The sequence below is a fragment of the Grammomys surdaster genome, unplaced genomic scaffold, assembly GCF_004785775.1.
Source record: "Grammomys surdaster isolate TR1022 unplaced genomic scaffold, NIH_TR_1.0 251, whole genome shotgun sequence".
Taxonomy (NCBI): domain Eukaryota; kingdom Metazoa; phylum Chordata; class Mammalia; order Rodentia; family Muridae; genus Grammomys; species Grammomys surdaster.
This window is the reverse complement of record NW_021604692.1, coordinates 1,160,969-1,187,063: the sequence shown is the minus strand read 5'-3', so window position 1 is coordinate 1,187,063 and position 26,095 is coordinate 1,160,969. Positions and strand designations below refer to the sequence as shown.

At 49.9% G+C, this 26,095-nt stretch overlaps 1 protein-coding gene across 1 annotated transcript in view; it reads right to left on the bottom strand.

Annotated features, from left to right (window-relative positions):
* Positions 1–23,836, bottom strand: part of Rspo4 (R-spondin 4) — a 29,795-nt gene extending 5,959 nt beyond the window's left edge. The window contains exon 1 of the mRNA XM_028774898.1: positions 23,758–23,836. Coding sequence (XP_028630731.1) covers positions 23,758–23,836 — 79 coding nt within the window. The remainder of the gene's footprint in view (positions 1–23,757) is intronic.
* Positions 23,837–26,095: the final 2,259 nt, after the last annotated feature.

Genomic DNA, 26,095 nt, shown 5'->3' with positions numbered 1-26,095 from the left:
GAGAGAGAGAGAGAGAGTCAAATCACACATGTGAGCTACTTAGATTGACTCATTGGGCTTTTAGCTGGATATGACAGAAGACTACATTTCTAAGCATCACTGATTACTAGATGCCACACAATCAAAACCTGGCCGTCGGGACATAAAAGGAGGCATTTATAGATCACTGATATAAGAGAAACCAATGTGTTCTTTGCTTACCCACTGCGACCTGGAGTTTTCTGTTATAAGCACATTTCCTCTTTACTAAAGCAATAGAGTGGTGTGTGTGTGTGTGTGTGTGTGTGTGTTGTGCATAGGGATGGGTGGGACCATCACCTTCTTGCTCAGTTTCTAAACAATATTCCAGTCCCCACTGTTACATCAAGTTCAGGAAGTCAAGGGGAGGAAGGAGGAGGCAGGAGGCCGCAAAGCTGGGGAGAAGGTGGGCAATGCTGAGCAGTGGGGCTGGATGCTCTATGCCATGGCTCTCACGGAGATCCTTGCCAAATCATGTGGGGTGACAGTATCCGTGGCCCAGCTCTGCCTCCAGTCTCTTCTTGTGTCTCTCTGAGCAGAAAAAGGCCCTGAAGAGTGGGGCAGAGAGCGGTAGCAGGAAGCCAACCAGACTTCATGGCAAGCATGAGGAATGTGCAGCGAGGGAACCCATGAAGGATCCGGGGCACAGGGTCTGGTTATGTCTTTGGGAGGCATGTGCCCAGAAGAGAGGGAACACTGTAGACCACAGGGGTCAGGATGTGGGAAGAGCTGGAATCACTAAGCAGGATTCACTCTTGCAGGAGTCACTAAGAAAGGATCAGAAGTTGCCCAGAAGGCACTAAATCGTTTTGTTTACACCTCATCAAGCTGGGATACTGAACAAGCTAGTTGCCTGGCCCACCTGAACCCATGGCTCTCCACAAGAGGACATTCTTGGCTGTCTAGCTCCCAGCCCTCCTGTTCCCGTTAGTGTGTATCTTCCCCACTGAAGTTTCTCTGGTATGTGAGGTACCAGGACCTCCCTAGAGTAGAAACCAGGGGCCACCCTTCCTCTTGCCAGCAGAGGGCAGTCTTCTCAAGGCCTGGATGATATCAGACACCCAGTACACAGTGAGGGACACATGGGACTGTCTGTGGTCTCTGCTCATCACCTGTTTCTTTTGCTAGCCTTCTACCTCATCACTCATTTCTGTTGCTTACACCCAAGGAGCTGACTGATGTGGGTGACCCTCACAAGGTCACACTGTAGTACATGTGCACCCTGTGACACACCCTGGGTACCAGGCAAGGATGTCAGTGCCATGGATGCTCCTCTTCCAGGAAAAGAATGTGCAGTGGGATGGAAGAGTAAAGACTTGGCACCTCTAAAAGTGTGAAGTCATGAGATGGCCCTAGACTAGAGAGAACAAGCCACATCACCAGAGCCAGACGGAGCCAGGTCCTTCCACTCAGCCAGCAAAACCTGCTCAGTTCAGGTGACACCAAGGACAGACAGGAATGAGAGGACACCCTTCTGCTAGGTGTGTAAGCCCTGGAGAAAAATCTAAGAGCATCCAGTTGATTTGAAGGCATGCCGTCTCACGTCCAGTGGTTCAGCATTTGAGCCTCACTACAGAATGGCTGTGTGATTGGTTAGTTTCATATTGATTTGAAGCAGGATAGAAAAAAATATGGGGACAGGGGAGAGGGAAAACCCCTCTCTCTGGGGTCTAGCTGAAGACTCAACAGCTGAGAAGCATTAATCTCAGGTAATCAACAGTGTCGACTTGAGGCCTTCTCTCCTTCCAGATGGAAACCTGAAAATTTCTAGAACCTCCTTGTGCAGCCCTAGTGGCTTGTGGTTTTACTTTATCAGAATATAACCCCACCCAAGAGACACCCCAGAATCTCAATGATCAACAAAGGGACTAGACATACTGGAGAGTCAGATACCTTATAAGCCTGTTCAGCAGGGACTAAGGAGATGGTTTAATGGACAAGAGCACTTGCTGTCAAAGCCAGAGAACCTGATTCAAATCTTCAGCACCCACAGAAAAGCTATGACTGGCCATGTAACTTCAGCACTGAGGGGCAGAGCCAGGCAGATCCCAGGAGCTTGATGGCTGGCCAGCCTAGCCAATGGTGAGCTCCAGGTTCTGTGAGAGACACTGTCCCGAAAGGTCAAAATGGGAAGTATTAGAAGAAGATACTTGATCTCCTCTTCTGCCCTCTGAATGGATGTGCAACACACGCACACATGCACACATATACATACACACACACACACACATAGATACACACACATACAGAGAGACACACACATACATACACATACCCACGTAGGTACATACACAGAGACATGCACATACACATACACACATATATACATGGACAGACAGACACACAGAGAGACACACACACATACATACATACATACTCGTACACACATAGATACATATACACACAGAGACACATACACATATATAAGCACAGACACAAACACGCATACACATACACACACAGACACACACAAAGACACACACATACACATAAACACACATACATCTATAGACACACACAGACACAATACACAGAGGCTCCCAAAGTCCTTTATATAATCACCATTAGGACAATTCAGTGGGACTCTTCTTTGAGAAGCTTCCCCCCTCCAGTGCTCTTGGGAGTCATAATCTTTCCCTGAGTGCCTTTCTATTTTTACTAAACTCCAGCTCCACTTCATACTAGATTGTCCTGAAATGCTTTTCTGTGTTGAAGCCAAGGGTCTGGTTTTATCTAAGTTGAGAGTAAGGGAACTTCTTGGATGCCAACAGTGATTGTGGGAGATTGTTCCTCTATCCCACAATAGCTGACAACTCTAAAGGAGGAGAGGTTTACCTTGGCCCAAAATTTCAAACCAGTCCCATCCATGATGGCGGGGAAGTCACGGTGGAGCAGAGCAGTTCATGACTGTGACAGCATGTGGCAAAGGCTGCTCGCATCACAGTGGACCAGGAAGCAGAGAGGAAGACAGCAAGTTGGACTAAGGAAATTTTTCAAAGGCTACCTTTAGGGACAGACTTCTACCAGACTGACCCCATCTCCTTACAGTCTGATGGCCTCTATAGTTTCTCTAGCCATAGAACAGCTTTCAAAACACCAAGCTGTGAGAGACACTTCAGATCGCACCAGGAGGTCCAGGATAAAGCTTGAGGATCTGCTTTTCTGCTTTTCTACCAGGTGATCTGCCACCACTTGTCAGCAGACCTCACTTGGGAAACCACAAGGCCAAGAAACCCTTGTGTATCTGTGCCAAGAGACCCTGACAGAGATGTTTACTGCAGGGTTCACAAAAGAGAACCCGCTGTGGGAAGAACAGATAAACACGTGGTGAGGTAGTCATATGCCACAGCCGTACGCCACACACACAGCAGGCCCATGATAAACGGTTGAGGCAGAGTTAGTTATCATTGTGGACGCAGCTCAAAGCCAACACGGAGGAGAAAGAGCAAGCTGTGTGGTGAGTCACGTAGAAGACACCATCTGTATCAAGTTCAACAGCAGAACCATGATTGGTAGCATTGCCTATACATGAGGAATCTGAGGAATGAGACATATAAGGGGAGCATGCATGGTTAACTCAGGATGGGGGCACCTCTGGGGCAGAGGTGGGGAGGAGCTGGGAAAGAAGAGAGACATCACTCATATTTATCATGTTTAATTTGAAGCAAATGTGGACATGGAGAGATCTGGTCAAGTGGCTGATGGGGGTGGTGGGCGGGAAGACGGCTCAGTCAGTGAAGTCCCTGCCACAAAGGCAGGAGGGACCAAGTTCTGACTTTCAGCAGCCATACAAAAGGCCAGCAGTGTAGAGCATGGTTGTAATCCCAGTGCCAGGGAGGTCGAGACATGGGCTTGCTAGCCAGGCAGGCTAGTCAAATTAGAGAGCTCCGGGGTCACCAAGAGACTCTGATAATAAATAAATGAACAAATAAGTAAGATATCGAGTGACCGAGGCAGTGTTGACCTCTGGCTTCCACATGCTCATACACAGAGGTGCACACAGCACAAACATATATATATACACACCAGAATGTTTATTATATTCATTTTTAAAGAAGAAGAGAATTTAGCTTCTCGGGTGCACTGGAGCAGAGGAGCACTACGGTTTTAAAAAACGATTATTATTTTGTGTGTATGACTGTTTTGCCTGCATGTATGTTCACGCACCACGTGCATGCCTGGTGTCCACTGAGGTCAGAAAAAAAGCACTGAATTCCCTGGGACGACAGTTAACAGATATTTGTGAGCTTGCCACGTAGGTGCTGGGAATTGAACCAGCGTCTCCTAGAACAGTGGCAGGTGATCTTCAGCACTGAGCCATCTCTCTAGTTCTGTAGGGATACATTCATCCTTCCCCATTTCCTCCAGATCCCCTCCCCACGCTCCATCCTGCCCTCAAACTTAGGCAATAGGGAGGGAAGGAAACACATTCTGGAGGAGGGGCTTCAGGAGCAGAGAGGCCCAGCCTCGGGCCCTGGGCTACTCACCTCCCTCATTCACTCCCCTTGTCCTCAGGAAGGGATTGCTGAGTTTTAACAGATTTGCCTAAGAAAGGTCATTTCCCAGGCACCCTTGCACTGTGTGGTCATGTGTCTAACCCTGGTCAGAAATGAGTTGGGCATGCCATGGGCTAAGAAGGCCTACACTACTCTTCTCTCCTCTGACTTCTTTGTCAGAGTAGCAGTTTCAAGGGTGGGGGCCTTGGTGATCCCTGTGGCAGAGGAATCTTGAGAAAGACACTAGTACATTCACCTTACAAACCCAGGGCTTTAGTGGGAGGAGGAGAAAATCTCACACACCTTGTTTAGGTCATTGGCCTTGCCAATACAGCAAGGCTTGTGTTGCTGGGCAGGTCAGCATAGCGATGTTGGTGGCAATGAGGGTGATTGCTCTGTGCTATGCACCAGGAAAGCCTGTGGAGCTGAGCTGACACCCCAGTGATGAAGGGCAAGGGGCTCTTAACAGACACAAAGGGTTGCCATGGAAACTTAGACAAATTGCAAGTTACATCCTGTCATCTGAGTGCAAGGTTGATTTTCCTTACAAACTGAATCTGTGGGCTGAGATACCCTGCTATGGAGATGTTGTCTTTTTCCAGCTTAGGAAACCCAGGCTTTGAAGAATTGCTCAGGGCAATACAGAATCAGGAGGCAGAAATCTCCCACTGTTGCCCCCTCCTCAACCCCAACCCAGAGTGCCAGTGCAGGGCTTGTCTGTGACCAGCAGCAAGAGATGGAGCCATGGCCTGGCTTCATGGGGTTCAACATTAGCAGGAGTGGCAGACACCACAAAAATAATGTCTGAGAAGACAAAAGTACCCGGAGACCGGCGCAGGGCAAAGCTGTTCCCAATGCCAGAACTTACAGATCTCTCAGCCTGACACTTGCAGTTTCACTGGAGACCCTGGGACTACAAGGGGCAGGGACTTCCTCAAGGGAAAAACAAAGTCTCAAACCTAAGGAAACCTCTACTAGAGCCGAAGCACCCTTTGGAAGATACTGAGTGAACATACTGAAGGCAAAAGGACCCTATAGGAACCTTCCCCTGCTGTGTGTGTGTGTGTGTGTGTGTGTGTGTGTGTGTGTGTGTGTGTGTGAGAGAGAGAGAGAGAGAGAGAGAGAGAGAGAGACAGAGACAGAGAGACAGAGAGAGACAGAGACAGGTTTCTGACTACATCCTTGATCCAGCAGTTGGCTAGAGTGCCCTCTCGTGTTTCTAGGCTGTAATGGCATCTTTTGAATTTTCATAGTTAGACTTTATCATATCCTTATCATTAGACAGAACAATGGTGTCCCCTCAAGGTAGCAACACCAGTGCTCACTTTATGAATGAAAAGTGATGACTACTGGAGTTTGGACAGTGCTGCTCCAGAAAGATCCAAACACAGTGGTTCTTAAACCTGACTGTATCAAAGCCCCAGTGAGGCTCAGGAAGTGGTTAGTTTGGGTCCAAGTCTGAAGTGAGCACACTGTGCAGTTCACAATTCACAGTGTCTTCCTTGTTACGGTTTCCTTTCCCTGAGCAAAGGAGGTGGCCGCCAGGCACGTGCTGTCTGGTCCTGTCTCCGGTCTGGCTCTTCTGGGCCAGTGAGACAAACCTTTGGAAAATGACTTTGGATGACAGCTGTTGGTCGGGACTGAGCTCCGTAGCTAAGGACAGTGGCAGGCACGGGTCTTCCCCAAGATAACGTGGCCACTGGTGGGCGCTGGCATCTTTTCTAGCAAAGGCTAGCTCTCAACTCACTTGACTTTTGAGGCACATGTGGAGACATCTACACGTTGGGACCTATTATCTGGCTTGAGCAGATAGATCCACCAAGTGCCCTTGACCTTTAGTGACCTCTGGTCCAGATCCAGGCATGTGACCCAATGGAAACTATCTTGGGGTTTTCCTTTTCTTTAACTCAATAGGGGTATATGTTGTTTTGTGTGTGTATGGTGTGAGTGTTAGTATGTTGTTAGTGAGTGTATGTGTTATTTGTGTGGTATGTGGAGTGTGTGTTGTATGTGTGTATGGGTGGGTGAGAGAGAGAGAGAGGGAGAGGGAGAGGGAGAGGTGTGTTGTTTGTGTATTGTGGTATGTGGTGTGTGTGCTGTTTGTGTGGTATGTGGCATGTGTCTGTGTGTGCAGTATATGTGTTGTTTGTGTGGCATGTAGTGTCTGGTGTAGTGTGGGTGATGTTTCATGCCTGTTTTCTTTTCTGCTCTTTGGACCTATGAAGCTGTGGACAGTGGATGCTGGTGAGTGCTGCACACACCAAGACCCTTCTGAGAGTGAAGAGCGCACAGCGGCAGAGCCAGGATCGACATCGACATCGGAGTTCCAAAGGGAGCCTCCATCCCACCTGGCCTGCCCCAGAGGCCCTGTGCACTCTCCTCATTTCTCAAGGCATTTTGAGTTAGCTTTTCTGTCACTTGCGACCAAATGATTTCTGACTAATACAGAAGCAGAGGGAGAAAGAGAAATAAACAAATGAGATGCAGAGAGAGAAGCATCAGCCAGAAACCTCACGAGCTCCAAAAGGCAGCAAGACTTCTAAGGGCCATCCAGGCCCTCCCGGGGCTTGGCTTCCTCATGGCTCCGAAGAAAGGCACTTTTCCATTAATGCTTCTCTGTCAGCCTGTAATCAGAAAAGACTTAGCTCGATAGATAGAAAAAGGACTGGTGGGCAGCTCTGCTTCTGCAGGACAGAGGGGCCTGCAGCACCACCCACTCCACTGCCCTCCATGGTACTCCGGGGAAACACTGGGTCCTTCTTCATGTCAGGTGGATCTTGGCCTGAACCCCTACCCCATCCTGGATCAGACACAGGCTTATAAATAAGCACATTTGGGCTCTAATTGCAACCTCATGAGCTTTCTTGGCGCATCAGAGTCAACGCCCATATGATTCCCCTGAACAATCATCTCTCACAATTGAGACCGGCTTCCTCCAATGGAAATGCCAGTTGACTCCACAGGTATGGCTCTACCAGCAGCTGAAGAGGTCTGAATGACACTGAGTCACCTGTCTTTCTCCCAGTACCTGGGGAACAAGTTAGCACTTGGAACTTCGCCTCTGTAGAGCATGATCACTTTAGGCATGACAGTTTATAAGGTGACTCTGGCTTATAACGCTGAATGTACTAAGAAACCCAGTGCTGAGCCATCCAGACACTCAATGAACAGTTGTGAACCCTTTGAGATGTTTTTTGGTGGGGGGACTGCTAGGAGTCAATAGATACATGCTTTGGGGGTGGTACAGTGTGTACCTGTGCAAGATCTGTTACCATCCTAAGCCCTACCTTGTCTAGGTCAAAAATGGCATTATGGCACATATCTTGCAGGGCTGCTGTGATGGAGGGAGACAGTGTGTGCTGTGAGCTCAGAGCCCAGCATACAGCCAGCATCTGAGAAACTGCAGCCATGGTTACCAGGTTGAAGAAGATGGTGTCATTTCTGTTTCCAAAAAACCTAAAATATTTGCAGGTGTGTGGAGGTGACCAGGTGGACATTCTGGTTCCTCTGCTCAGTGAACGACCTTAGACAAGTCTCTTCTCACTGATGACTTGTTTTCCCCACTTGAAGACTTGAAGTAGCAACTCCCAGCACCCAAACCTTAAAGGGCATATAAGCAAACCAGCAGACCACTCCACACATAGCTCATCCACACACTGAAGTGCCCATCCTGTCTCTACACTGTCACAGCCCACAGTGGAACTGTGAACCACCATGTAGCCCCTTGTCTCATGTAGGTCAGGGACATGGGAAAGACTAAAAGGTAGATATCAAGGACTGGGGACATGGCTTTCTGTCACCACTGGTCTTATCAGGTGGCTTTGGTCTTGGGTGAAGGGCAGGTTTGTTCTTTCCTTTGGGGACAAGGAATGACAAAGATCCCAGGGTCATACTCATCTGTGTCCCAAGATTGGGCCCTAACACCTCATCTAACAGGAGTCAATGTCCCTGGTAGATTTGGCCATTTGGAAACTGAATGGATTTAAGGTCACCTCCAAATCAACATACACCACAGTCATCTTTGCCCCAGGGCTCATGTGGACACCTGGGACTTCGACAACGACATGCTGGCTCAGACAGTTTCATCTCAGCGGTCACAGTGTGCCTGACATTAAATGCCCTTGGTACCCAAGCCAAGTCTACAGCTCTACACTTTTTAAAAAGAGTAATTGGAACAGACGGCCAGATTTATAAAATCAAGAAATTTCACATGAAAATCTGGAATCTGGACTTCTGGAAAATCCAGGGCATCTGCCAGTTCACGCTGCGTACTCAGGGTGACTGTGACTGAGGCTGACCACAGTGATACTCTCAGGTGCCATTTGCAGACCCTCCAATTCCTATTCCCATCTTGGTGACAAGCGTGAGGGAAGCTCCAGGTCTCACTGTGGCTGGGGTCAGTCACACCCACCACCCCCTCAGTGACAGTGAGAAGCAGAGGATCTTCCGTTGGTTTTGATTTAAGACAGGGCGTTTTTTGCTGTGCTGCTCAGGCTGACCTTGAATTCTTGGGAAGCTTCCTTCAGTCTTCTAAGTATGGGGAACAACAGGTGTGGGTCACCACCCTGGGCCAAGCAGGATCCACTCCCTTTGGGCATACATAGATTCTCCTGAAGATTGGAGGATCGTCTCCATCTGGGCCTTCTGTCAACTCTACACTCTGGGAGGGCTATCAGGACCTAGAACGCACACAGATTACGGATCCTTCCTTGTCCTGAAACTACACTTTAAAAACTACTAGTGGAGATCAGGTCCAAGGCTGGACTATGTAGTTTCAAACCCTGCCTCTGACCCTTCCCTCCTACCTGTGTTACCATGAGCTAGCATCCTAACCTCTCTGTGTACCAGCTTCCCACTTGTAAAGCAGGAATCCTGTGAGTTTAGCTCACAGCTATGCATGGAGTTGCTGGGCAGGACTGACAGATAAGAGGGTCTCAGTGACATCCCTGTTTAGCTGTGACCTTTGCCACCTGCCCTTCCTCCACCAATCCGTGGCTGTATTTCTGACAATCAGTGCAGAGCTGTTTATTTCAAAGCCAACATTTTTGGGGGCAGAGTTTCTTCATAATTGGGGTGTGCCCAGTGAAGTATGCCTTGCATGAGAACATGGTTTGTCATGGTGGACTAAAGATTTAATACAGCCGTTCTCAGGACTCCCAGGGCGAGAAGGTGGGGGAGGAGCCAGCAGAGGAAGACTGTGGTCCCTGCTCCGAGCTAAGTCTAAGGAGGACCAGGGCAGGACCTGGTCCCTGCTCTGCCCTTGGGTAGGATCCAGAACCCCAAAAGAGGAGCTGCAAAGAGAGGGCTAGTCAGCACATCTCAGATATCCTCCTGGCAATGAGGGCTGCATGTCACTGATGACCAAGGGAAATGAACAACATCTGGGCGCCCGCCTGCCCGCTCTGACTGCCACATATGGGAGGCAGTTGCCACCGCTGGAGGCTGGCTCTGAGGGCCAGCACATTCCTGCCTGGGGGGCAGATTGCACCATCCAGACTCTGGAGATAGCTCCCGGCTTAGAGGCTCCCAAAGAGTGCAGGCTTAGAGGCTTCTAGACCGCCAGTCCCTTCTCAGAACCAGGATGGAACATCTAGAGGTTATGTACCCAACAGAATCCAAGAGCTTAACCTTGGTGTCAGGCCATCACCTGCCCCTACAACATGTAGTGAGAGTCACAGACCTTTCACCAAGGTCTTGAGAAGCCTTCCTAGTGGTATGCTAAGGCGATTACTATCTTCTCCAGTGTTCACCTGACCTTAACAGAGGTAGAAAACCTGCCAAATGAGGGCAGGGGCTGCGCTGGCTACCTCAGGCCTGACTCAACCTCAGACTTTCTACTCTCTGTTTGTCTCTCCCAAGAGCCATGGAATAGGTCAGTGAGGGCTTCTGAAACGAGGGGGCAGTGGCTTGGGATCGCTCTATCTACAGAAGGAACTTCAGTTGTGGACAGTCCCATGCCTCATATGACAGGAAAGAGAAGGGTTAGTTGGGTCCCCGTGTTCCCCTAGTTGGTGTGACCACCTCTAACAGACTGAGATGACCCTGAGATGACCCTTGGCCTTTGCTCAATGGTGCCCCTGCCTGGCCTTCTAGTGAGGTACAGGATATAGGCTACAACAGGTTGCTTATACCCAAGACCAAATCTAATTTCTTCTCCCATCTCTGCAGACCCCACCCTGAACCACCAGGTGCATTCTACCCAGTTAGCTCCTCAATAGAAGTTAGATTTGGTGTTCCTGGTAGGAAGGGTGGGGAGCTTGCAGCATGGAGCTCAGTCATCTTCAGAACCAGCAATACAGAGACAGGCTCTCTCTTCTTGGGGCCTTGCTGGCGTGAACATGCTGAGATCGGGAGCTAGATAATACAGGAGCCACCAGCTGGCTTCTCCCAGATTGTCTTCCCACAGCTCAGCCTTCTGATAGCTGCCAGAATCATCACAGAGCTGCCGGAGGGGAAACTGTTGGAGAATCAAGCAGCCTGGTCTATGTGTCAAATGTATAACATTGTGTAAGAAGAAGCCAAAAAACTGGGCCACAGAGACAGCCTGGTCAGTAAAGCGCCCGTGGCACAAGCATGCAGACTCAGGCCAATCCCAGAACCCACATAAAAAGTGGGACATGGTGCAAGCTTGTAATTTTGTAAAGTGTTGACAGGTGGAGGCAGGGGGATCCCTGGAGTGCGTTGGTCAATCAGTTTAGTGTAACTGGAGAAATCCAGGTTCCATGAGAGACCCGGTCTCAAAAAAACAAAGATGGATGACTCTGGAGGAATAATATAAGGCTGACCTTTGCCCTCCACATACATAGGCCCACATGTGCGCCTGCACACCCACTCAAGAACCCATGTGAGTGTGTGTGCGACCCTAGGTCATCACAGATTGCCCTCCAGCTGCCCACTCTGGGGGTTGACTGCACTAGCCTTTCACAGCTGTGAGATGCAGAGGGCAGGATAGGAAAAGGGAGAATCTCATGCCAAGCCCTTCTGTTCCCTCAGTCTATGTCTAGAGCAGCCCAGAGGTTGGGCTGAAATCCAGCTGGGTTGATGGCAGGAGTGGAGGAGGAGGGCAGTGCTTAGGGACAGCCAGGAGCATAGGCTGCAGAGGCAGACAGCCTGAGTTCTAACCCAGATGAACATCCCAAAGCCTCCATTTCTTTTTCTGTAAAAGATGGATCACTGTTCCCAGATATAAAGTCCAGTGTGATGGCCTATGTGACATGCTCAGAACATCTGACAGGTGGCTGTCAATAGGAGCTGTGAACACATAACCCTTGGACGTGGGTTTTATTAACTCATAGACAAGGAAGCTAAGGCACATTGGAGACTAAGTTACCTGGGGCCACACAGACTCTGAGCGAGAAACTGGAGGTCACTATTATTTTAAGTGCTGAGAATGTAGACCCCCTCACAGCTTCTACCTGAACATCCACCCCTTATGAAGTAGAAGGCAGCTTTGGCACATCTGCTTCCAGTGCAGAGGGAACCTGGCCCCACTGCCAGCGAGTGGCAGGCAAAGACTCAAGGTCAGGCCCAGGCTGATCTAAGTGTGGACTCTGTCTGTAAGGACTGGGGAGACTGTAAAGGATGGCAGAGCCGAGAGTCATGTTTGGCTCTCCACTACACCTGCTCTAGGGAGCATAGTTAGAATCTGATTTTTGCCTGACCTCTCCCTATGGGCTCCCTCTTCCTCTCAAATCCTAGAATTAGGCGAAGCCCTGATGTGACTTCTTTTCTAGGGCTGTGTGTTCTTGGGTAAGTCTCTGCCTGATGGTTAAGCTGTGCTTCTAAGTACTTGAGGTTCACTCATGTATCCACCTCTCCATCCATCCATCCATCCATCCATCCATCATCCATCCATCCATCCATCATCCATCCATCCATCCATCCATCTGATTCATCTTACTGCCCTTCCACTTACCCATCCGTTCGTCCATCCACACACATCTACCCACCCTTCTATCCATTCATTTACTCATCTATGCATGCATCCATCCACCCATTTGTTCATCCAGTATTTCTTGAATACTACTTCATGTCAGGCTCTTTCTAGGCTATAGGAACTGGGGTGTGTGTGTGGTGGAAACGGGTGAAAACAAGAAACCTCGTTTAGTAAAGAAAGAGAAACAAAACAGATTTTGTCTGTATGGGCGTTTGAGAAAGTTACATGAAATAGCACTAGACTAGAAGTGTAAGCTGCCACCAGACGCCATCTTGTTTACCAGTGACCCTCACCACTGCCACGCCCTGCCCCCACCGTGCCTGCTGCATGTGTCCAGTCTCAGAGAACAAGGTGGGTGAGCATGTGAAGAAGAATACCTGAGGTATAGGTTTGTGAAAGACTTTGTCCCCTAATGAGAGGTCAGGGAGCCATCTGGGGGCAGGGTCTAATGCAAGGCCCTCAGGTTACTGAGGTACATGTTTGGCCTCTCCATCTTTCTCTTCAGCTTCTCCTGTGAACAGTTTCCCCTACCATGAGCTTCTCCACTATTGCTGCTCTGTACCCCAGCAGGAGCCTCCACAGACCTATGCACACACATGTTAAAAAATCAAAACAAACTATTTCTGTGATTTATTGTATAGCCAAACTGAAAATGACCAGCAACATCCGCCACTCTGTGCGAGGATGGCGGCAGCTTGGCAGGAAACAGCATTTTACAGAGGGCACCCCTTCAATAAAGGCTCCTCAGTGAAGGATAGGAACTGCTTCAGAGGCACACAGTGAATCTTTGGAGTCCAGGGTTGAGACCCTTGGATCTGAATGCATGCTTCTGGCTCTTGAACGCCCCAGCTACTGTTTTCTCCCCATCTGGACACAGGCACATCCCCTGACTCAGAGGCAAGCTCTGCCACACCCAACGCCACAGCCAGTTGGAGCTAACAAAGGCCAGTGGGGCTTTGCCACTCCAGCCTGACCTCGGTATGTGGACATGCAGAATAGGCAGGCCACATACAGATGTCTACAGGGGACTTACTGTAGTTGATTTGTCCAGGTTCTGCATTAAAAATACTAAGAAAAAAATACCCATGCACAGAACATACAGGGACGTTTCCTTGTTATTCCATAAACAATACAACAGAATTATTTATACATAGTTACATTGAATGTGGTCTTGTCTGTGACTTCAAGCTTATATGGTGTCTTAGCTACATTTCAATTGCTGTGACAAAACACAATGACCAAAGCAACTTAAAAAACAAAGCATTTAATGTGTGGGCCATGGTTTGAGGGTGATGAGTCCATGACCACCATGGCAGGGAACACGGCAGCAGGCAGGAAGGCTTGGCACAGGAGCACCAGCTGAGAAACTACTTACATCTTGATTCATAGGCATGAGGCAGAGAGAACTAACTGGAAATGGTGTGGGCATTCGGAAACCTCCAAGCCTGCCTCCATGGCACACCTCCTCCAACAAAGCCACACCTCCTAATCCTTTCCAAACAGTTCCACCAACTAGGGATCAAGCACTCAAATATATGAATGTGTGGGGGCTATTCTCATTTAAACTACCATGTACATCCATATTGTGTTATACAAGAGGCTTAACACCTGCAGATTGGGGGGCCTCAAGGTGGTGGAAAATCACAGAATGACTGTTTTGTGTCAAATACTGTTCAAGATACAGGGAGACCTTTGTGGACAAGATAGCCATTACACAGCGAAGGTTTCCATCCTGAAGGAAGTGGGATTCCAAAGCCTCTGTTGGAATATACATCCTTGGTAGAGGGGACCAGCAAGCATAAAGGTCTTCAGGCTGGAGGGATCAGAGAGGAGTGACCAGGTAAGGAAGAATGGTGCTGAGGTCAGAGAGCAGAGGCCCAGGCCATTAGAGTGGGCTTACTGTAATTGACTTGTCTAGGTTTAGAATTTAAAATATTACAAAAAAAAAAAAAAACAACCTGTTGACAAAGCAGCCAGGGGACTTATTGTCATTCTCTGAACAACACAACAAGAACTAGTTACTAACAGTTACATTGTATGTGGCTTTGTATATGACCGCAAGGTTATAAGCCAGGATCATTTTAATTTTCCTGAGCTGGGAAGTCACTGGACATGCTCAAACTGGTCTGCTATCCCAAGCACACACCCCATCCTCACCTCCGGGCATTGAGGAGACGGGGCAGGAGAGGCAGCATGGGAGGGAGGGCTGAGAGTCGTGGCAGAGATGTGGGGGTCATCCATGTAGCTTGGAGGAACAGCAGACTCAGGAAAGAGGGACCATAAAGTGGGCTTGTGTGCCAAAAGAATTAAAGAGTAGATGGCTCTGTCCACAGTGTCATACCCAGCAGATGACAAGTCCTTTACCTCGTGTCCTCAGTTTCAAAGGGACTTTCTCATAGAAATTCATAGTGCTAGCTAGGTTGATGTCAAGTTGACACAAGCTAAAGGCATCTGAGAGGAAGAGCCTCAATTAAGAAAATGCCCCCATGAGAGCCTGCAGGCGAGCCTGTAGGGCATTTTCTTAATTGGTGATTAATGGGGCAGCCCATTGTCGGTGATGCTATCCCTGGGCTGTTGGTCAGGGGTTCTATAAGAAAGCAGGCTGAACAAACCTTGAAGAGTAAGCTGGTAAGCAGCACCCATCCACAGCCCCATCCACAGCTTCTGCATCAGCTCCTGCCTCTAGGTTCCTGCCCTGTTTGAGTTCCTGTCCTGACTTCCTTCAATGATCAACTGATATGGAATTATATGCTTTTTGGTGGTGGTGCTTCATCACAGCAAGAGGAACCATAACTAAGACACTCGTGGCCATCTCTCTTGAAACCTCCATGGCCCAGACACTTGCACTCCTCCCAGTCAGGGTTTTTTTGTTTTTTTGTTTTTGTTTTTTTGTTTTTTTGTTTTTGTTTTTGTTTTTGTTTTATCAGTTCTCAGCTTTTAGGGGTTTACCAGGCAGAAATGGGCAGGGAGAGGCTGGAGTTTCTACTCCGATCTGCATCCCACCTGCATCCCACCTGCATCCCACCTGGCTGTTTGTTGCACGTGCTTTGGCCAGCCGTCTCATCTGTGCCGATGAGGTGTGCATAGTCCAGGCCTTGTAGGTCTGGGATGAGCGCTGCTGCTGGTGTGCATCACTGAACTCACTATCACACCCAGATCACTACACAGGGAGTGTGATGCTCAGAGAGGGTGGCTCATGAGGCCATATCACTAAGCACCAACCTTATCCTCAGAGCCTGGGCTCCTCAAAGTCACCTCCCTTTGACTCATCAGATCTGCTTACTATCTTCAGCTGGAGTTAGAGCCGCGTGTGGCATTGGATTTGAACATTCCACACACTAGAGAAGCCAGCCTCCTGGAATACATGGCTGTCATCAACACTAGCTGAGTGCTTTGTGTCTTGCAGATAGGCCACAGGCAGTTACCCTCAGGACACTGTTCTGTCAGGTGCTATCATTGGCTCTGTTATCCTGACTGACAACAGTGACATTCAGGAGTGAAGTTTCTGCACCCAAGCATGGCTGTAGCAGAGTGGGGATGGGAGCCTGGACCTGTCTCAGCCCTAGTCACAGGTCCCTGCCTGGGGCTGACAATGGCCATTCGGTTGAACACCCACGTGCTAGTGTGCTATCCTCATTTCAAGGCTGCTGTGTGAATCAGCCCACAGAGGCACAGAAGGAGGCATGGCTTGGGCAGGGCATCAAGAGTCTCTTGCCATTGGCCCCAGAGCTCGCCTGAACTCACTAGACCAACGTGTTTCTCTGTTCCTGCCATCAGCTCTAGGGGAGGTGGGGGCTCTGGAGACAGGAGTGATCCCTATGTGGTCTGGGGTCCCAGACTTAGCTTGATTTCCTCTTGCATTGCTGGGGTACAGCCCCTTCTGAAACATGCATCAAAGCCTCCCCACGAGTCATGGAATGGAGTCTGGGCCCTAGAAGGTTCAATCCAGGGGATGGAGGTGGTCCAGCCTGAGCGGCAGGAACCAAGGTCTTCCCAGCAGAGGCCACCCATGAGCTGAGGGACCTGGGGCAGGACGTCCGATTTAGATGAAGAAAGAAGGCTTGGACTCTCAGAGATTGCCGAGGGATATCCCATCTCTATCTCTGTGTGGCCTTGGCTACCTGATGCCTGCCCCTGCTTCTCAAGCAAAGAAGTCTTCAGGAACAAATCATCTCTGAAGCCATATTATGGATGGGCCAGGAGAGGACCAGCATGCTGGTACTGGACCTGAGTTCACCCATGCATCATCATCTGGATTTAAGTCCTGGTTTGGTAAACCTTACTTTGTCGAGCTATTGTTTTGAAACATGAAAGTGCTGATATTTGGCTGTTTTCAACCTACACGAATGGCAACTGCATAGGCTGCAATTAGTGCTTCTGCTCTAATTCTGTTTGCTGCTCTGTGGGACGTGGGTAACTCAATCTCCACAAGTGGTTGCTGTGAGGCTGCTCTGCTCAGTGGTTAGAGCTTAAGTGCCAGGGCCAGGAAGGATCTGAACCTTAGCTGTGTGGCCTTGGTTAAGTTACTTAACCTCTCTGGGTTACATATTTTCTCATTTATATAATGATACCCACTTCATGGGCTTATTAATCCTGTGAACACCCTGGTGTCAGGGTCCCTCAGTATCTGGCTAATCCTCTCAACGTGGGTCAGTGAACATCCAGCCTTGCTGAGTCCTTGTAGAGGCCTAGAGAAGGAATTACTCTTACCTCGTCTGCAGAGGCAGAATGCGGTAGAGAGGAACATTGGTGGAAAGATTAGAAATGTAGGTCAAAAAATTAGGCAGTCCCCCTAGGAGACCAAGGGACACGTGAATTTGGCAATGAGCAGGTTGTGTGGAAGGAGGTGGACGAGGCGCATGTTCTAGAAGTTACCATTCCAGGCCACTCACGTCTTGACAGTGCCCACAGGCATGGCTCTGGATGAATGGCTAGCCTTGAATGTATGACAATTTTAACGCAGACCTTAACCAAGTCCCCACTCCTTGCGTGGTAGCTGCACGTCCCCAGGTCACTGGAGAATCCTGGGAAGGCAGCTGACCCTGGTTGTTGGCTGCCTCCCACCATCTGTAGGTCTCCTGATGCCTTCTGACACTGATGCTGCCCAGGGAAAGGCAAAGCAGGCTAGCAGCCCTCAGGTACACAGTGGCAACAGAGGCTCTAAGGAGCCATCTTAGACTCCCCAGACTCTGGAGCAGGTATTCTATGATGTCCTTGGCCACTTGTCCTTCTGTGTCTCCATGGCTACCAAGAGCTGATGACCTGAAGCTGGTCTGTCCCTGCTGCTACCTCCATATTTACAGGTGTTGATCTCAGGTTTTCTTTTCTTTCTTTTTTTTTTTTGTCTCCCCATCCTCCAAAATTCTACAATCACCCTCAGGAACTCCAGGGAGAAAGTAAGCATGGACTGCTCTGGAAGCTGTAAAGTTCTGTGCAAGAGACTGGTTAATGACAGCACTCGGCACTCCACAGTGTGTGGGATTTGCTCCTGTGAGTTTTCGAACCAGAAAGATCCAGGTCTCTCTCTCTCTCTCTCTCTCTCTCTCTCTCTCTCTCTCTCTCTCTCTCTCACACACACACACACACACACACACACACACACACACATTAGCTATGTGACTCAGTCCCCTCTGAATCAGTTTTCTTCTGTGTACAGTAGGAAGGAGGAACTGTATCACTGTATCCACCAGACAGGGCTGGGCTGAAGGCCATTGTGAAGAGAATATGATGATGTCTGTCACAGTCATTGCTGGAGTATCTAATGCAGAAAGACCCCAGGGACCAGATAGATGACTCCAACCTTCCAGAGGCTAACATCCAAGCATGCTGGGAAGGGTACGGTACCAGGCTCAGGGCGACTAGAAGCAAAAGATCTCAGGAACTGTGTGTGTGTGTGTGTGTGTGTGTGTGTGTGTCTTGGAGGGAGTGGTGTGGTGTTGTAACTAACTCAGACTTCCTGGGCTTACTGACCAGCTCCTGGATAGTGCCATGTGGCACACTGGGCCTTCATCTCCTCTTGGGAAAACAGAGACCTGTTACCTTCATAAGGTCAGGTATCTTACATCTGTCCTATATTAGGCCAGTTCAAAAGGGTTGAGTGTTTCAGACAGGTTACCTGGGGGATCCACATTCCCACAACAGGAAGAACACATGTTCAGAGGCTAGGAAGATAGATAAAACAGTTGGTGTGCAAGTCTAGTGATCTGGGTTCAGGTCTCTAGAACCCATGGAAAGCCCAGGCAGGTGAGGTGGCCCACTTATAATCCCAGCACTCAGGAAGTAGAAACAGGGTATCCTCCAAGCAAGCAAGCAAGCTAGACCAGCCAGAATCAGCAAGCTCCGGCTTCAGAGAGAGACTCTGCCTCGATAAGGTGAGAGTCATTGTGCAAGACACCTGGCATCAGCTCATCAGCTTCAGGCCTTCACACCCATGCACACATATGTGAGTATGCACACATATATGCATGGACACCACACAGGCATGCATACCACACATACATGCACACACACACACAAGAAATATATTTTGTATTAGCACATACATTGTACACACACCCAAAGTCACGAGTACACATACCACATATATTCACATGCATGTGCCATTACACATATTTGCATGTATGCTCACATAACTGTGCACACAGCCTTACACAGAGGCAAGCAGTAATATACTTCTTAATACTTAAAAAGCACTGTTATTTTCTGCAGGGTATATGGTATGCCACGGCCTCTGGCACGATCCTGTGTGGTCCACAAAACCTAGAATATTTACTCTGGTTCTTTACAGAAACACCCGAAACTCCATTCTCCTCTCTTCCATCCTGTTCTGTTCCATGTCATTTCATTAAAAACTCTGCCTGTAACTTACTCAGTCGACTGCTGACTGCCAAGGGCTTCAGGTCTCCGTATGAATACCCTCATAAGGAACAACAAACCTCTTACACGGGACACCCCAGCTCAGCAATGTCCCTTGGAGTCTACAGATGAGATTGGAACAACATTCAGCCTGCCTATATCAAAGGCTGGGCTGAAGAGCACTGAGGGTCCTGTTGTAGCATTCTCTCTGACGGACTTCAGGGGCATGCTGGGTATTGTGACATCAGTGACATGCGGTGCTCTGGACTCATCAGAGCCTGGCCAGGGGGAGCCCAGCAAATGTGATATCCAAAACCTATTCATGACCAACGCTGGCCCTGTCCACAGTGCCATTTCCATCCTCTTCCCATCATGTGGTCCCTAAAGTGGCCGGGGTCCCCTTTCTCCTGCAGCTTGTCATACTGATGGTCTGCTTGATGATCTGATGAGGTTCCTCCTAGACATGACAGTCAGTCCCAACAGAGTCCCTTGATAGCTCTAAGCACAGGCCAGGGTGCCTCCAAAGCTATGGTTCTGTGCCCCAACTCAGCAGCTGGAGTTCTCCACAGGCCACTGACCCTCAACTTCCTTTCCTGAGAAATGGGTATTCCACAAGGTACGGCAGAAGAAGTCTATCCCCTCTGCAGTGCTCTGGTACATGGCCAACCCTCTCTCTGTGGTCTCTGCATCCCTGGGAATAGGGAGGGTGGCTTCCCAGTGCCATGGCAGGGTAAGTGGAAAACACCTCTCTTTGTACCCAGGCTGGTTTCACAGTGGCTGAGAAGGGACAGCCTTCTCAGTGTCTGAGCTGCCTTCTATGAAGCATCTTCTAGGTTCTATCAGCTGCTGTTTTACCAAAAAACCAGGAACTCAGGGCAGGACTCTCCCACACCTTTCTTCAGCACTTATCAAGGGACTACCCTGCTCTGCCTCAAGGGAACTGACTTCCCTTTTAGAACCACCCCGATGTTCATCTGAGCCTGGCTCCATCTGCATACCAGCTCTCCTGGGATACACTTTGCTCTGCACCCAACCACTGCTCCAACCTGCACCCAGGAGGTGCAGGTAGCCTGTGCATTGTCTGTCCAAGTGTCCGGCTCTCCTCTGGATCTGCATGCAGGGCCAGAGTTGCCATTCAGACTTTGCACAGAGTATTCCTTGCACCTGACAGGAATACTCTGGACACAACTTAGAGCCCCAATATTCCTGACAGGTCCCTGGAGTGGATGCCACCCCTTGTCATTTCATGGTAATCAAATGGGCTCAGGGAAACAAGCAAAAGTTCTCAGGGAAGACAGTGTTCAGGAGGTATCCTCTACTGAGCCCTCACTGCCTTTGTACACTATCCTCTGGGATGGTGGTACATTTCTCCTGCTGCCCAAGGAGGTAAGTTCAGTGGTTCCCACTTCATAGATGAGGGAGCCATATATAGAGGAATCCTGTGTCCTGGCCAAGTTCTCATGCCCAGGGTAGGAGAGGACAGCAGCTTTGGACCTCAGCCTCACCTACAGGAAGCTCCAGCTCTGTGAACTGGGGACACAACTTAGAGTCCCTTCATTTTGCTCCACTGCCCCACTGCCAGGCACACCAGCTCATTTCAAGAGTAATGTCCCCATCTGGTTCTAATTCATTTATACTTAATTAATCAAAGTGTTTTGTAAGAGACCCTTGAGGTCCAAGAACCCCTTTCAAGCCCTTCCCTTTCATTCTATTTTGCAGAAACAGAAAAATTAGGTTTCATCAAAAACCAATGATGACGCTGGAGGCAGAGCTGCCCAGGTCCACAAGAAGCAGACCCCAAGGGAGGCAGCGTGGACCAGGCATGTCTGGGGCAGGCAGGAAACTGGGCCAGAGGCTGAGGTCAAGGGCAGGGTGTGGAGGAAGCTCAGGAAAGCAGGGAAAGGTGAGCCTCCTTGCTGGCTCGGATGTCTCAGCTTAGCATCCCCCGGCTTCGACAGACCTGGCAGGGAAGGAGGCTGCCCTGTGACATTACATAGACAGCTGAATGAGGGAGCAAGTGAGAGAACGAGGGAGCGAGCGAGCGAGTGAACAAGGCTCTGCTGATAGCCTTGCATCTAAAGGACACATTCTCTAGCCAAAGTCAGATCAGACAACCAGTGTTGACAAGACCCTGGGGACCACATGCACAGCCCCCCATGTCTGAGAAACAGTCCTCACATGCATGTCTAGGTTTGAGAAATGTCAGCCTCTCCTCACCACCTCTTCCTGGGCCCATCGAAGCTCTTGATAAGCCAAGAACTCAGCCACACCCAACACTGCCCAAAACCATTTGCCCACGAGAACTGTGACTGCCTTGCAGGTGTAGCCTCCACATCAGCACCAATGGGGAAACTGAGGTTGTGGGCAGAAGCAGAGGAGAAACACTTTCGTCCAAAGTCACATGTTATGAAGGGTTCAGGAGAAGGACTGAAGCCGAAGGCTGTCTCCTTTGTATCATATGAACAGTCACACCCTCGCTGAAGATGCTGGGCAGGTGTTCTCATGTGAGGCTCAAAAGCAGCTCCTCCATCTAACTCCAACCAATGCCAGGATCAACACTCTGCTCCCAAACTCCTTAGGAGGTGCTGGTGAGCTGGGCTAAGGGGAAGGACAAATGATTTTCATGTCCCCCTCCTCATTCTCCTCTTCCTTGTATCAGAGAGAAGCATCTTAGAAATCTAACTCTGCTCTCCTCCAGGTAGGTAAACTGAGGTTTCAAGAAAGGCAGACTAGCCCAGCTCATAGGATCTCACAACACCTACCAGGTAGATCTGGGTCTGTTGTACTGCTTATCTGCTGTGCAGCCTTAGACAATTGCCCTCTCTGAACTTGTTTCCTCTCTAAATTGTAAGCACCTCTCTTTGCACTCACTGGGCTTTTGTAAGTAGCGAACGACATAACAGCCAAGAAACTGGGGTGATTCATAGTATCAGGCGTCACGAGCCACCCGCATAGGCAGCGAATGCTCTACCTTACTTCATCTTAGCTATGGTTCTCCTGGTGAGTGGGAGACTGAAGTCTATTGCTTCCATCTTCAAGACAAGTTGGCAAAATGAAAGGATTTAAAGCATCCTTTCAGAATGGAGATGTATCTTGAAGGGTTAGTGTAAAGAATCTCATATAGGTAAAACTGAAGTCTGAGGGCCTTCCCCGAGGTCACTCAGCTGGAACCTTCAAAGGAGGGACATGGATCCAGCTAGGCTGGCTCCAGTGCCTGGGCTCTGGACAACTGGGTGAAGGCTTCCTCCTCCAGGACCCTCAAGCCCCAGCAGCCTACCCGAGGTCCGCCTGGACCTCTATTCTCTCTGCTCTTTGTCCAGCTCCCTTAGCTATTGGGTTCCTAGACCATGGCCTGCTATCCCACCCATACCTGCTTGCCCATAGTCCCTGTGTTCCCTGCTTCCTTACAGGAGCGACAGCATCTGTAGAAGGCATTCGGTGCAGAAGTCCCTATGGGTAAGACCACTCTCCAACTCACCATTCAGTATTCTCAGACCCAGGCTCTCAGCCAGAGACCAAATCAGAGAGAGCTTCCACCTGCCTGTTGGACACAGCAAAGTTGGGTTCCTGCTCTATAGAGCGAGCTAGCCACTGTCATTAGGGCTTCATAGGAATCCGAGGAAACAGTGTGTAGCACTCTTGGCAAAGACTCAGCCAGTCTTTGGTTGTTGATTCACAGACAGGCATCCAGAGACCCCCGGCCTGCCCTGTCCAGATATAGGGCTTGCTGGTCCTCTTGCCCTCCCAGTCAGCTCAGGTTCTGTCAACTCTGGCTCTGCAGGGGCAGTCTCAACTCACCTCTAAAACGCATCTGACTGTGGCACTGAGGAACTGTGGTGTACAGCCCCAGTGTTTACAGGGTCCAGGCACAGTTAGAGTCTCAGACTCAAGTTTCCCAGTGGCTCCAGGAGGTCTCAAAGGAAAAATCCTAAGGCTCTGAGAGAGGACAAACTTCTTCCAGGTCATCTCCAGACTTTAACTTGAACACATGTCTCAGTCATGCTGAGAATACCAGAGAGGCTGGCCCAGATTAATTCTGGTGGCAGGGATGGGGGTGTGTGTGACAGCAGGGGTCAGGAGCAGTGATAGAGCCCCACATGGGCCCTGGAGTCATTGATCTTTATGTGACCCCCTGGCCCAGCGTGAGTGCCTGGGCTAGATTCTAAGTCACTAGCCCTGTCTTCTAGTGCATTGTGTCTAAGGATGGTTCCTTGAGTTTTTGGTGTCTGTGGAGTTACCCTTGGGGCACTGCTGGGAAGCTGGGGCCAGTGAACCCGACCTCTAGTCCCTTCCCAGTAGTGCTTCCTAGGTCCAGGTTGCTCGACAGCTCCCCGTGCTGACCCTGAGTCAATAGTCCAGGCGTCAGGCACCAGACAAATGGCCATATCCGCTGGGCTACCACGAGTCTGCCTTGTAGTGCCTACCCCACCACCAGCCCGGCCACATCTGTACCTTGCTTCTTCCTTCGGTACAGGGCGAGCATGTCCACTGCGTGGGCGAGGAGCAGCAGCAGGCAGAGTGGCGCCCGCATCTGGGCAGCCTGGTGCTCCTAGTTCCCCGACGGCCCGGCAGCCTCTGTGCGGGGACAGCTTGTGGCACGCCTTGAGCATCCGCGGGTCGCTGGTCGCTGCGGCCACCAGGGACCCGCCGGTGCGCCCAGGGCGCGGTGGGTCGAGTGAGGGCGTCAGCGCGGCCGCGCGGCCAGGGCGGGGAGGAGCCGGCGGCTGGGCGGCGCTTAACCCTGGGGGGGGGGGCGTGCGGGTGCTAGCGGTCCTGCCCGCTCCACGCAGCCCCTCCACCCCCGCACGTGCACAGGCCGGCTCCAGGTACACAGGCGCACACGCAGTACTGCACACTCACAGGGACAGCTCTCCCTCTGCCACTTCTGGTCTTCCCCCTCCTCCTGCCCCCAGGACCCTCCTGACTTGTTTTTCTGCTTATCCCCTGATTGCCTCACCTCCAACACCCCACTCTTGCTAAGCGCTTGGTCTCTCTCTGGCTCACTGTCCCCACCTGGCTAGGCTTCGGCTCTCTAGTGTCTGGCCCTCTCCATCTCGGGCTCTCAGGGTGGAAGTGTGAGCAGGCTGCTGCTCCACTCGGTTTCCTTTTCTTTCTAGGTATCCCAAACACTTTCTGGTTGCAGATCTCGAGTCTTTCCTGCTGCAGCCTTGGGGAGCCCCTACTCTTTGACCCAGTGTGCAGCATCTCATAAATTTTCTTACTAAGGGGCCTGGGACCTGGGGTTTATTTCTTCCAGCCTTATCTCTGGGATTGAGTTGTTTTTAACCCTTTCAGTGCCAATTGCTGCGTCAATAAAATAGCATTCTTCTGCCTCCTGTTATGTTACCTTATGAACCAATTGCAGTGAAGCTGCCACACAGAATGTTTGAGAGCCATGAACTTGACCTTCTGCTAAATATTTTATCTGCGTCAAAGCTTCAGAAATAACTATCTATTTGGACTAATTGTTCATTCGAAAGGGGAAGGGATACTCAGAGAGACCAAGTGAGTTGCCCAAAGCTGCACAGCAAATCTATTGCCTTTCAGACTCAGCTCAGCTCAGCACACAGTCTCATCTCAGAAGGGTAGAAGAGAGCCTTGGAGACCCAAAGGACAATCTCGCTTCCTGTTTGCTACAGGTGTGACTTGATGAGAGAGGTCCTGAAGCTATTGTCCTGCCCACTCCCACACCCCTAGCCCACGGGCACAAGCCTACTTCTGGCCAGCCAGGTTCCGATGTCAATGGTGTCTGTCTTCTCCCTTTCAGCCCGAGTTTCCAACTTCTTAGAGTAGTTTGCAAGTTCTTCAAGCCCTTTATGTGTTTTTTGTTTGTTTGTTTGTGTTCGTTTTGTGAGACAGTGTCTTATGTATCCCAGGAACTCATTATGTAGTTAAGAATGACCTCGAATTTCTGATTGTCTTTCCTCCATTTCCCAGTGCTGACCTTACAGGTGTGTAGCACCACTTCTAGCTTCCTCTTACATCCTGAGCCTTTTTTTTTTTTTTGTCCTGGCCTCTCCATGGATTGGTGGCCATTCCTCCACTGACTCTTTCAGAACCCAGTCATAATTTGACCCTCTTCCAGGAAGTTCTCCCTTCTTCTCAGTCTCGTAACTCTTCTGGGCTTCCGTATTTCCACTTAACACATAGGCAAGCATAGGTATTTCTGTCTCTCCCTTTGCCCCAGTTACCAATGCCTCCCCTTGGTTCCCACTCTTCAGGTGCAGGTCTTTACAGGGCTTTTGCTGTGGCTCTGTTTAGAAAATTCTTCTCCCCCCCCCACCCAGCTTGGCTTCAGCATGGCCTCCCCACCAAGCCCTCTCCCCTCCACCATTTAAAAGCTGTGCACAAGTCCCAGCTCTTGTTTTCTCTCTGCCGCTGTTTTGGACTAGTGATGTGAGCCTTCAGTGCTCAGCTTCCTGCTGCAGCCACCATTTCTGCCATCTTGTTTCCACTGTTAAGGACCCTAAATTCTGGAACCCTAAGACCAAATAAACCCTTCCTTCTGTAAATTGTCTCCGCCATGGTGTTTATCACAGCTGTAGAAAAGTAAAACCTCAAGAATTTTCTAATCTTGGGAGCCCCATGGACTTTCTGGGCCCTCCAGAATCTGATTTTGAGGATTTAAGGTCCCAAACTCAGGATCTTTTTCCTCCCTTCGATGCTCAGAGGGGCTACTGTTTCTCTAGGCGTTGTTTGGACACTTCAGCCTGCCATCTGGACCCATCGCCCAGCACAGCTATCCAGGGAAGACATTGAGGCTGGAGATGCTGGTGGTCTGTCTAGGAAC